Source organism: Caretta caretta, chromosome 1, assembly GCF_965140235.1.
Source record: "Caretta caretta isolate rCarCar2 chromosome 1, rCarCar1.hap1, whole genome shotgun sequence".
Taxonomy (NCBI): Eukaryota; Metazoa; Chordata; order Testudines; family Cheloniidae; genus Caretta; species Caretta caretta.
In genome coordinates, this window is record NC_134206.1 from 232,686,974 (window position 1) to 232,700,227 (window position 13,254).

A 13,254-nucleotide genomic window follows, 5' to 3' on the forward strand; every position below is an offset into this window, starting at 1 on the left:
TGTGGTACCAAATCTTATGCAGCTTGGTGGCTCTATTGAGTTCCCAAGAGGGCAGGGGAAAAAAGGAATAGCTTGCAGACTGTTCCCTAGAGCCACCGCCTTTAAGAGGCAGTGCACAAGCAGTAGCAGCTTTCAAGGATCTATCTGCTTCTACTCACAGCTACAGGAGCATTTTTGCAGTAGCAAGGTGGGACAGAACTGAGATTATGCAGTTTACTCTGCTGCTCTCACTTGATCCCTTTCACCCTGGAGAAATTCTAGTGTTATGTAGGCTGGCAACACAGTCTGATTACCTGTGGAATAAATATGAACATGTTATACAAATAATTTAAAGAGAGGGAGAATTTTTTCCAGTTTATATAATTTCTTAATAGTAAGTGACGTTAAACATTATACATCCTAAATTGTAAACACTTCTAGATACGGAAGCTGTTTTTGTTTATATTGGTTTAAGAACATAAGAATGGCCAGCCTGCATCAGACCAATGGTCCAATAGACCAATGGTCTATTTCACAGCCACTGCATCAGCCCAGAATCCTGTCTTCCTACGATGTCTGGTGCCAGATGCTTCAGAAGGAATGAACAGAACAAGGCAATTTATTGAGTGATCCATCCCCTGTCATCCAGTCCCAGCTTCTGGCAGTCAGAGGTTTAGGGACATCCAGAGCATGGGGTAGCATCCCTGACCATCATGGCCAATAGCTTATCTAATTCCTTTTTGAACCCAATTATACTTTTGGTCCTTACAGCTTCCCCTGGCAGTGAGTTCCACAGGTTCACTGTGCCTTGTGTGAAGGTGTACTTCCTTATGTTTGTGTTAAATCTGACGCCTGTTGATTTCATTGGCTGACCTCTGGTTCTTGAGTTATGTGAAGAGGTAAATAACACTTCCTTATTCACTCTCCAGTCCATTCATGATTTTATAGACCTCTATCATATTCCCCCCTTAGTTGCCTCTTTTCTAAGATGAACAGTCCCAATATTTTTAATCTCTTCTCATATGGAAGCTGTTCCATTCTCCTAATTATTTTTGTTGCCCTTCTCTGCACCTTTTGCAATTCTAATATACGTTTTTGAGATGGGGCAACCAGAACTGCACACAGTATGCAAGGTGCTGGCATACCACAGATTTATATAGTGGCATTATGATATTTTCTGTCTTATTACTTATCCCTTTTCTAATGGTTCCTCACATTTGTCATAAATATAAAGGGAAGGGTAAACCCCTTTGAAATCCCTCCTGGCCAGGGGAAAGCTCCTCTCACCTGTAAAGGGTTAAGAAGCTAAAGGTAACCTCGCTGGCACCTGACCAAAATGACCAATGAGGAGACAAGATACTTTCAAAAGCTGGGAGGAGGGAGAGGAACAAAGGGTCTGTGTCTGTCTGTATGCTGCTCTTGCCAGAGACAGAACAGGAATGGAGTCTTAGAACTTTTAGTAAGTAATCTAGCTAGGTATGTGTTAGATTATGATTTCTTTAAATGGCTGAGAAAAGAATTGTGCTGAATAGAATAACTATTTCTGTCTGTATATCTTTTTTGTAACTTAAGGTTTTGCCTAGAGGGGTTCTCTATGTTTTGAATCTAATTACCCTGTAAGATATCTACCATCCTGATTTTACAGGGGGGATTTCTTTATTTCTATTTACTTCTATTTTTTATTAAAAGTCTTCTTGTAAAAACGGAATGCTTTTTCATTGTTCTCAGATCCAAGGGTTTGGGTCTGTGGTCACCTATGCAAATTGGTGAGGCTTTTTATCCAACATTTCCCAGGAAAGGGGGGGGTGCAAGTGTTGGGAGGATTGTTCATTGTTCTTAAGATCCAAGGGTCTGGGTCTGTAGTCACCTAGGCAAATTGGTGAGGCTTTTTACCAAACCTTGTCCAGGAAGTGGGGTGCAAGGTTTTGGGAAGTATTTTGGAGGGAAAGACGCGTCCAAACAGCTCTTCCCCAGTAACCAGTATTAGTTTGGTGGTGGTAGCGGCCATTCCAAGGATAACGGGTGTAATATTTTGTACCTTGGGGAAGTTTTGACCTAAGCTGGTAAAGATAAGCTTAGGGGGTTTTTTCATGCAGGTCCCCACATCTGTACCCTAGAGTTCAGAGTGGGGGAGGAACCTTGACAACATTGTTCACTTTTTTGACTGCTGCTGCATATTGAGTAGATCTCTTCCTTGAGTGATAACAGCTAATTTAGACCCCATCATTTTGTATGTATAGTTGGGAGTATGTTTTCCAGTGTTCATTACTTTGCATTTATCAACATTGAATTACATCTGCCATCTTGTTACCCACTTTAGTGAGATCCCTTTATAACTCTTCACAGTCAGCTTTTGACTTGACTATTTTGAGCAATTTTGTATTGTCTGCAAACTTTGCCAGTTTGTTTCCAGCCACTTCTTTGTTTCCAGATCATTTATGGATATGTTAAATACCACTGGTCGCCATACATATCCTTGGGGAATCCTATTATCTTATCCTTTCTCTGCTGTGAAAACTGACCATTTATTCCTACTCTTTCTTTCCTGTCTTTTAACCAGTTACTGATCCATGAGAGGACCTTCCATTGCTATTCTAGTTATTCCATGACTGCTTACTTTGCTTAAGGGGTTTTAATGAGGGAACCTTGTCAAAGGCTTTCTGAAAGTTCAGGTACACTATGTCTACTGGATCACCCTTGTCCACGTTTGTTGACCCTCTCAAAGAATTCTAATAGATTGATGAGGCATGATTTCTGTTTATGAAAGCTGTGTTGACTCTTTCCCAACAAGTCATATTCATCTGTATGTCTGATGATTCTGTTCTTTACTATAGTTTCAACCAATTTTGTGTGGTACTGAAGTTAGGCTTACTGGCCTATAATTACCAGGATTGCCTCTGGAGTCTTTTTTTTTAAAAATTGGCATTACATTAACTATCCTCCAGTCACTTGGTACAGAGGCTGATTTAAGTGATAGCTTACATACCACAGTTAGTAGTTCTGTAATTTCATATTTGAGTTCCTTCAGAACTCAAGCCAGAGTTTAAAGCACTCTTCCCCAGGAACTAAAACATATAAGATAAAATCTACAAAACTTTTATTCAGCACATTTCCAGGGAACTGCCTCTCTCAGAAGAACTAAAGACATTTTACCCAGTTATTTTGTAAGATACCAGGCCTGACTCTCATTAACACCAAAGCCCCTTTACACCCTTCTGGCAGTGGAAAGGGGCCTTAAAGTTGGCATAAATTATATTTACATTCACTTTTGCGCCTTTAAACTGCTACTGCTAAAGGAACTGTAATATAAATTGAGACTCATGTCCACCATCTATATCAACTTGTTGTTTCTAACACCTATTTATATGACCACTCCCACCTCACCAAACCTCCTTTAGAACCTGATCCAAACCCAGTGAAATCAATTGGCATTTTTCAGTTGATTTCACTTGGTGCTGTATTAGGCCCCACATGCCTGTGAGAAAGGATGTGCTCTCAAGCAAACCCAGAAGGTTAATGAATTAGGACAAGGAGATGACATAAAATGCTTGACAGTGTGTGGAATTTGTTTGTTTTTCGAAGATAATGGAAGGTGAAAAACCACTTCTGAAATATCATTTTCCTAACAATTTTTCAATGTACATTTTCTGTTTTCAAGACCATTCGGTATCCCAACTCAATAAACCATATGAATTTCTCCAGATTTTAAATCACTTTTTATTTAGAAAAACTGCATATTTTTTCAAAGATATCTTGATACAAAACAAAACATATTTTGTTTTGACACTTTACTGCCCTGTTTTCCAAAGTTCTGAAAGCTAATAATCTTTCAGGAAATTGACCAGCGTGTCCTTCCATGCAACTTGCTAAGGTCTAACTATTATAATTCATACATCTTCTGCAACTGCTAGGCACCCCCCATCCCTGCCCTCATACCCCCTGCAAAAAATCAAGAGGTCTGCCCATGCACCACCCCTGGCTAACCTTGGAGGGCCTGCCCCACTCTTTGGAAACTCTGGTTTGCTGTATAATAGAATCACAGAAGTTAGAGATTGAAAAGACCATTCTCTCTACGTTCCAATGCAGGACTGTCCCCTAAAATATATTTCCAGTGCTTTGTATCAGCACTCCATACCACGCAAATGCTCTTTGTTTAAGTTATCAGTTTGTGACTATATTACCACTGTTATTACTATGGCCTTGATCCTATGGAAAGCTCTGGACAGATGTGAGGGGCTGCTGGCATAGAATGCTTTACACATCTGGCCCTATAAGTTCTTTACATAACAAATGTACAGGCATGAAGGTAGAGCTATAGACAATGTTATGGTTTGCTAAAGTAAGAGACTTGTGCTATCTTGCCTTTATTCGCTCTCTCTCCTGTTGGGTCTCTGTCTTTTAAATGTGGACCTTGGCAGGTTGTTGCCAGTACCATGTGTTCATTCATTTTATAATTATATTATATATATTCTAATGCCCAGGCTCCCCAGTCATGGGCCAGGACCGCATTGTGCTAGGCACTGTACAAAGACAAAACAAAAATACAGCTGCTGCCCCAAAAGAGCTTACAATCTAGACAAAGCAACAGAAGGCTATATAGTCATAAATCCTATGGCTACTGAGATTGAGTGTGACTAAGAACATGTTACATTGAACCATGGTGCACAATTTTAAAATGACTTTCCTTCTACTCTCAGTCAGGCTCCTTAAATTGTCTCAACACTTCCTCATCTTTCAAGAATGTTGTTTATTAGCAGCACTAAGACCATCTCTGAAATCCCAAACCTATTCTTCAGATAAGTTTGCTTCTCTCCAGTTTTAACTTTGGCCTTGTCAGCACCCCGTTGAGCAGTCAGTCAGTCGCAGCTGTGTAGCTGCACTGGTGTAAACCCCACGAGTAAACCGGAAAAGCCACCATTTGTACTAGTTGAGTTTACCCTCATTTTAATCAGGGGTAAATCCTACTGAGATTTGCACTCCTGCAGCTGTAAGGTTCCTGCCTGCTGAATCCCAAGTGGTGGTATTATAAAGCCTAGAAGCTCTAGTCAGGGCTCAGGACTCCATTGTGCTCAGCGCTATACAAACACTGAAGAAAACGATGGTCCCTGACCCAAAATGCTTACACTCTAGACCAAGTGTAGTCCAAGCCTTTCAGTGAACCTGGATGTTCTTCACATGCACAATGATCTGATAATGAATTATGCAATGCTTTTCAATTGGTTCTGAGAGTGCGCCTCTCAAAATCATTAATGATCAGCTAATATCATAGAATCATAGAATAACAGAGTTGGAAGGGACCTCTGGAGGTCATCTAGTCCAACCCCCTGCCCAGAGCAGGACCAATCCCAACTAAATCATCCCAGCCAGGGCTTTGTCAAGCCTGACCTTAAAAACTTCTAAGGAAGGGGATTCCACCACATCCCTAGGTAACGCATTCCAGTGTTTCACCACCCTCCTAGTGAAAAAGTTTTTCCTAATATCCAACCTAAACTTCCCCCACTGCAACTTGAGACCATTACTCCTTGTTCTGTCATCTGCTATCACTGAGAATAGTCTAGATCCATCCTCTTTGGATCCACCTTTCAGTTAGTTAAAAGCAGCTATCAAATCCCTCCTCGTTCTTCTCTTCCGTAGACTAAACAATCCCAGTTCCCTCAGCCTCTCCTCATAAGTCATGTGTTCCAGTCCCCTAATCATTTTTGTTGCCCTTCGCTGGACTCTCTCCAATTTTTCCACATCCTTCTTGTAGTGTGGGGCCCAAAACTGGACACAGTACTGACTCATTGCCTCACCAATGTCGAATAGCGGGGAATGATCACATCCCTCAATCTGCTGGCAATGCCCCTACTTATACACCCCAAAATGCCATTGGCCTTCTTGGCAACAAGGGCACACGGTTGACTCATATCCAGCTTCTCATCCACTGTCACCCCGAGGTCCTTCTCTGCAGAACTGCTGCCTAGCCATTCGGTCCCTAGTCTGGTAGCGGTGCATTTGATTCTTCAGTCCTCAGTGCAGGACTCTGCACTTGTCCTTGTTGAACCTCATCAGATTTCTTTTGGCCCAATCCTCCAGTTTGTCTAGGTCCCTCTGTATCCTATCCCTACCCTCCAGCGTATCTACCACTCCTCCCAGTTTAGTGTCATCCGAAACTTGCTGAGGGTGCAATCCACACCATCCTCCAGAACATTAATGAAGATATTGAACAAAACCAGCCCCAGGATCGACCCTTGGGGCACTCCGCTAGATACCGGCTGCCAACTAGACATGGAGCCATTGATCACTACCCGTTGAGCCCGACAATCTAGCCAATTTTCTACCCACCTTGTAGTGTATCTATCTAGCCCATACTTCTTTAACTTGCTGACAAGAATACTGTGGGAGACCGTGTCAAAAGTTTTGCTAAAGTCGAGGAATAACACGTCCACTGCTTTCCCTCATCCACAGAACCAGTTATCTCATCATAGAAGGCAATTAGATTAGTCAGGCACGACTTTCCCTTGGTGAATCCATGCTGACTGTTCCTGATCACTTTCCTCTCGTCCAAGTGCTTCAGAATTGATTCCTTGAGGACCTGCTCCATGATTTAGATTTCAGAGTAACAGCCGTGTTAGTCTGTATTCGCAAAAAGAAAAGGAGTACTAGTGGCACCTTAGAGACTAACCAATTTATTTGAGCATAAGCTTTCGGATGAAGTGAGCTGTAGCTCACGAAAGCTTATGCTCAGATAAATTGGTTAGTCTCTAAGGTGCCACTAGTACTCCTTTTCTTTTTGCTAATATATTTATTGTACCCAATATTTCTGCTCACTTGACACACTGACTCATTGCCATCACTAGGCTATCCTTTATATTAATCTAGAAATGGATGATTGTTTTATACCCAATCAATCCTGTCACAGTGCAGAAGAAATGGGATAGAGCAAATGATTCTATGATTAATCTGAGCTTCAGTTACTGATACATATCATGGGATATGTTTACAGTAAAATGTGAAAAGTTAAAAGCACAACTATAATAAAAGGAAAGTGCTATATTCTGAAAGTTCACATGGTTGGTATGAGACATTTCCTATCCGGTGGGCAGTGCAAGTTCGAATACATTTAGAAATGAAGCTTTTCATTATGTTGGTGGACATTTGTGAATTTATAGATGGTTAGTAGTAACATCTTGCTGCAAGGCAACATCATTTTCAAGATTTGGACTTCCAGTCATAAGAAATGGTAAACCAATTTCCAACTTTTTTTCTATTATCGAGAAGAAATTCTTAATGGGTAACAGTAGAGGAAAATGGTCAATATAGTAGCAAAGTTTTTCTGTATTACAGCAAGATGAAAATTGGTTTACGTTTGCTTCTATTGGTAATAATTCATCACCCAAAGCAGTTCTCTCTTCAGTTGTGTTCATTCTGTCTCAAAGAAAAGATACAGCCAAAATAGAGGGCAGTCGGAGATGGGAAATAAAAAATTATGTAATCACAGAGACACTTCTTTATGAGGAGAGTGATTTTTTTTCTTTTTATTTGAAAAGGAGACGAGAGGACAAGATACTGATATATACAGCATGATAAATGGTGTAGAGAAGGTGAATGGGGATCTCCTACTTGCCCTCTCATAATAAAGGAACCAGGGAACATAAAACTGAAAGGCAAAGGATTAAAGGAGTTTTTTTTTAAAAAAAACAATGCTTAAATAGACTGGGGAACTCATTTCCACAATATATCATTGAGGCCAGATCTTGTTATGTATAGGAAGGTTTGAAACTTATTTCGGAGTATGGTGGATTCTCCTTTACTTGAAGTCTTTAAATCAAGACTGGATAGCTTTCTAAAAGATATGCTATAGCTCAAACAGTAAATATGGGCTTGCTCTAGAAATTACTAGTTGAGGTTTTATGGCCCGTTATGCAGGTCAGTCTACATTATTACAATGGTCCCTTCTGGCCTTAAAATCTATGAAAAACTATGAGTAGTAAGAATATCCCCAGTTGAATTAGGATAAAAAATATGTAAGGGATCTAAACCCTCCTGCTTCGTGTCATAAAACAACCACTGATTGACGGATGAGGAAGAAATTTTCCCTATTGGCAGGTTACTCCATAATTGTCTACTGTGTGGTTTCTTGCATCTTCCTCTGAAATATCTGCTTCTGACTGTTTTCAGAGATAGGGTGCTGGACTAGATGGACCAGTGAGCTGATCCAGTGTAGAAATTCCAAAGCTCCAGCTTAGAGCAGAACAGCATTTTATGCAGGTACAAAGTGATAGGAAATATTTTTTTTCTGGTTGGGTTTTCGTTGGAGTTTTTTTTTTTTTGTTTGTTTGTTTGTTTGTTTGCATTCTCTTATTTTCTGATGCAACATTTAATATTTGTCATTTTTACTTTGTAAGGACGTTCACAGATTAAGAATAAATTCAATTTGTCCACTGGTTCTTGGCAATCTCAATGTACTGGAAAAATTGCATACACAGGAGTTTTTATTAGATTAAAAAATGGAGGGATGAGGTTTGCAAATATCCAAATAGCCTAGCAATGAGTTTCATGACTGGCCAGGCTACGGTGTGACAGTTGTGTGTGTTTCTCCTTGATGCAAACCTGCCCCCTTTGTTGATTTTAATTCCCTGTAAGCCAACCACCCTCCCCCCTACGATCAGAGCTGACAAAGGAAATAAAGTCACTATTGTTTTGAATCCATGCATTCTTTCTTTATTAATTAAAAGAAAAAGGGGGAGATAACTGATAAGGTCGCCCAGGTGGGGTAGGGGAGGAGGGAAGGACAAGGGCACATTGCTTATTGTAGCCACACTACAAATCAAAACTGTTTGAATGACAGCCTTCTGTTGCTTGGGCCATCCTCTGGAGTGGAGTGGCTGGGTGCCCAGAGCCTCTTCTTCTCCCCACCGCCCCACGTTCTTTGGCGTCTGGGTGAGGAGGATATTGAATTTGGGGAGGAGGGCAGGCGGTTGTACAGTGGATGCAGCGGCGGTCTGTGCTCTCGTTGGCTTTCCTGCCACTCCACCAGACGCCTGAGCCTGTCCGTTTGCTCCCCAATTAGCCTCAGCATTGCATCCTGCCTCTTCTTATCGCGCTCACTGAATGCCTCCATGCATTCAGCTGTGCCCTATCAGTGCGGGAGGACAGCATGACCTAGGAAAACATGTCATCGCGAGTGTGTTTTTTTCGCCTTCTAATCTGCGATAACCTCAGGGACGGAGATGATAAGGGCAGCATAGAAACATTTTTACCTGCAGGGGATAAAAAGGGAGAGTAAAATTTAAGGTGATACATTTCTGAGAACAAAAGGGAGACTCTTTCACAGTGAATCAAGCAATTCACAGCAGACAGCACACGTGCTTTAGGTACAAGGTCGCATTTTGCGTTTTATATTGAGCGCCTACCGCTATGGTGACACAGCACACATGGCTGGGCAACAGAATTCGGTTTCCAGGCAGCCATGGTAAGCTAAAGGGTACGTGGGTTTGGCTTCTAACACCTTCATAACATGTGGGAATGTTTTCAAACTGCAACATGCTCCTTTCCCATAGCAAGCTATGCTGGTTGGGTTTGCCATTTAAAAGGAGGGGCTGCGTTTTTTGGGTGTATGTGCAGCACACACCTCCCCTCACCCCTCCGCGTGGCTATTTGGGATGATCCCTTCACCGCTCCCCCCACCGTGTGGCTATGGGATGATCCCTTTTAGCCAAGCGCAAACAGCCCACGAACGGGGTACTTTTACTGTACCCTTACAAAAATTCCCTTATTTCAACCAGGTGACCATGAATGATATCACTCTCCTGAGGCTAACACAGAGATAAAAACCAAATGTTGCTTGAATGCGACCAAAACCCAGGACCATTCGCTGCCATGCTTTGTGCTGCAATGATTCCAGACTACTTACTACTGGCTTGGCGTGGTCAAGTGTCCTACCGTGGAGGACGAAATAAGGCAGTCCTCCCCAGAAACCTTCTGCAAAGGCTTTCAGAGTACCTCCAGGAGCGCTTCATGGAGACGTCCCTGGAGGATTCCCACTCCATCCCCAGACACATTAACAGACTTTTCCAGTAGCTGTACTGGCCATGAATGCATTCCAAGTCTTTAGGGCAAATCAAATGTTAAACACTATTGCTTTTAAACCCTGTACTGTAGTTACAAATGTGCACTCACCAGAGGTGCCTTCTCTTGCCTTCAGGGTCGGGGATCCCGCCTTGGGAGGGTATTGGCTCAGGGTGATGAAAAGATCCTGGCTGCCGGGGAGAACAGCTTCACTGCTTGCCTGCTGCACATTCTCCTCTTCCTCCTCCTCTTCCTCATCCACAAAATCCTCCTCCATGTTGCGTGAGACTCCCCCCTTGCAGGTGTCCGTGAACAGTGATGGGGTAGTGGTAGGGTGCCCCCCCAGAATGCCATGCAGCTGATCATAGAAGCGGCATGTATGGGGCTCTGACCCAAAGTGACCGTTTGCCTCCTTTATCTTTTGGTAGGCTTGCCTGAGCTCCTTGACTTTCACGCAGCACTGCTGTGTGTCCCTGGTGTAGCCTCTGTCCACCATGCCCTGTGTGATTTTGGCATATATATTAGCATTTCTTCTTTTTGATTGGAGTTCTGCCGGCACAGATTCTTCTCCCCATACAGCAATCATATCCAGTGTTTCCCGTTCACTCCATGCTGGAGCTCGTTTGCGATTCTGGGGGGACTGCATGGTCACCTGTTCTGCTGAGCTTACCACGCTGACCAAACAGGAAATGAAATTGAAAAGTTCCCAGGGCTTTTCCTGTGTACCTGGCTAGTGCATCGGAGTTGAAAGTGCTGTCCGGAGCGGTCACATTGGAGCACTCCGGGATAGCTCCCAGTGGCTAATAACGTCGATTTGCATCTGCACTACCTGAAATTTGACCCAGCAAGGTTGATTTTAGTGCTACTCCCTGCAGAAGTCGATTTTAAGAGCCCTTTAGGTCAACGGAACAGGGTTGCTTGTGTAGACGTATTGCTTTATAAAATCGACCTAATACGGCTAAATGCAACTTAATCCTGTAGTGTAGACCAGGGCACAGACTCATGAAGTGATAGTACATTTACTGTTGTCTCTCAGTAATAACAGACTGTTTACATTTAAGAAGACCTTTAAACAGGGGTGGCCAACCTGTGGCTCCTTGTATTGGCACCGACTCCGGGGCTGGAGCTACGGGCGCCAACTTTCCAATGTGCCGGGGGGGTGCTCGCTGCTCAACCCCTGGCTCTGCCACAGGCCCTGCCCCCACTCCACCCCTTCCCACCCCTCACCTGAGGCCTGCAGTGCCCTTGTTTCTCCCCTTCTCCCCGCCCCCAGAGCCTCCTGCACCACACGAAACAGCTGATTGGGAGGTGTGGGGAGAGGAGGGGAAGGCGCTGATTGGCGGGGCTGCCAGTGGGCAGGAGGTGCTGGGAGCGGGGTCGGGGGGAGCTGATGGGGGGGCTGCTGACGTATTACTGTGACTCTTTGGCAATGTACATTGGTAAATTCTGGCTCCTTCTCAAGCTCAGGTTGGCCACCCCTGCCTTTAAACATCTGACAAGACCTAAAGTACTTTTTTGAATATATACAATATATGAGTCATTTTGCCCAACACGGAGGTGTAGCTGCCTCTGGGGTAGGAAAACATCAGTTATTTAACAGGACCAGCAACATCGTACAACAGCATATTGACGAATAACTTGTCCATTTGAAATCATGGGGGAAGTTTCGAATGTAATTACCTAATTTGGAAAAGCAGCACTGTCAAAGGTATGCAGATTTTATATCTGAACTTAACTGGGCAGTGCTGCTGTTCTAACCTTTTGGTGTCTCTGAAAAACCCTCCAAAAAGACATGGACTGCTGGCAGAGTCAGCATTCATAAAATTTAGCTGAAGACTTGCTTATTTAAACTGGCTTTTTAACATCAAATTATTTATATGGTTATCAGCAAATGGCATTTTGGGTTATTATTTACAGAAAGAGGCCCATTGGGGCATGTTTGGAGGGGGCGTGTAAGTGGAGATGGTAAACCAGAGAACAGGAAATAAATCAAATGGTCTTCTTTTTTCTAGTTGGCTCGCCACAATAAAACATTGCAGCAGATGCTGAAGCCAGGGTCTGATCCAGAAGAAGGAGATGAAGCCTTGAAGTACTATGCCAATCACACAGCACAGATTGAGGTAAAAAATTCCTCACCAAAAGGGAAACTATTGTGGTCTGAGGCCAGTTTACTTCCTTCAGAGCTTCTCCTTTAGATTTCTCCTGAAAAACAAAACATATTTAAATAGTGTAGCTTACTTTGAAAGGGAAAAAGCTGAATAATATCATACTGGGGAAGGGAAAAAAGGCCTGGATGTTCTTTAAAATTGGCTTGGTATATTTCAAACAATTGTCCTACCGTTGCTCCCCTGTGGGATACGGGACATTTCTTGTTATGGAAATAATGACTGGGGATAGCAGTAGTGTCTTGTAGACAAGAATAGTTCTTTGTAGCACATCAGTCACATAAACGCTGCTTTTCAAGTCAAGGAGGTTTATGGATCAAATGAGAACTTTGGCTGTAGTACAAAGTTTTTGAAGTGGCTTGAAAATTCAGTGCAGTTTTTGCCTAACAGGATGAGGTGGGTCTGGTTCATCAGCTCCTTTCCATATTGTAAACAGCATTCACCTGTTGGACGGAAAAACATTTCTTGACTTTGGCGGTAGTAAAAGGTGTAGGGTTCAAGGGTGGCAGCTTTAAGGGGATGTGCCTGCGAGGTGTGCAGGGGTGTCATTTGGAAACTGTGACTCTGATGCAAATCCAGTTGATTAAGGGTGAGTAATTGCACGTAGACTCTCGTGTCAAACCACATCCTTCTTGGGGTCTGGTTTATTAAAAGAAAATCACAGTTCAGTGTCATTTTAAGTGAAAGCCAGTCATTCCCCAGCTCTTCAAAGTTCTGTCAGCTCCTGCTGGGCTCACTAGCTCCTTCCCAAACCCAGTTCCTGCTCCTGGCATTTCCTAAAGCCTCTTCCTCTTCAGGCCTCTGCCCCTTGTGGCAGGAGGCATCAGCCAAGCCTGTGGAGAGCCCCTTCACAGATCCTCTCTCACCCTGGGTCTCCTGCAGGTGTCTTGCTGTGGAGCAGCTCTCTCAACCTCCTGCTCCTCTGGGTCTCTTTCCTAACTGTACTTAAGCTGCCCTTATATCCCCCCAGCTGGCCTAGTTGTTAGTCATAGGCCCCCATCGCATGACCCTGGGACTGAGAGGTACAGGTGAGGTGTCACCCAGGACTCCCCTAAAAGGT

The 13,254-nt window shown here is 43.2% G+C and overlaps 1 protein-coding gene across 4 annotated transcripts in view; it reads left to right on the forward strand.

The window, feature by feature from the left end:
• The window catches only part of ITPR2 (inositol 1,4,5-trisphosphate receptor type 2), a 401,023-nt gene that overhangs the window by 279,894 nt on the left and 107,875 nt on the right, over positions 1-13,254 (forward strand). For all 4 annotated transcript variants that reach the window (XM_075121545.1, XM_048825997.2, XM_075121548.1 and 1 more), the window contains exon 46: positions 12,042-12,149. In XM_075121545.1, the coding sequence (XP_074977646.1) occupies positions 12,042-12,149 (108 nt within the window). The remainder of the gene's footprint in view (positions 1-12,041; positions 12,150-13,254) is intronic.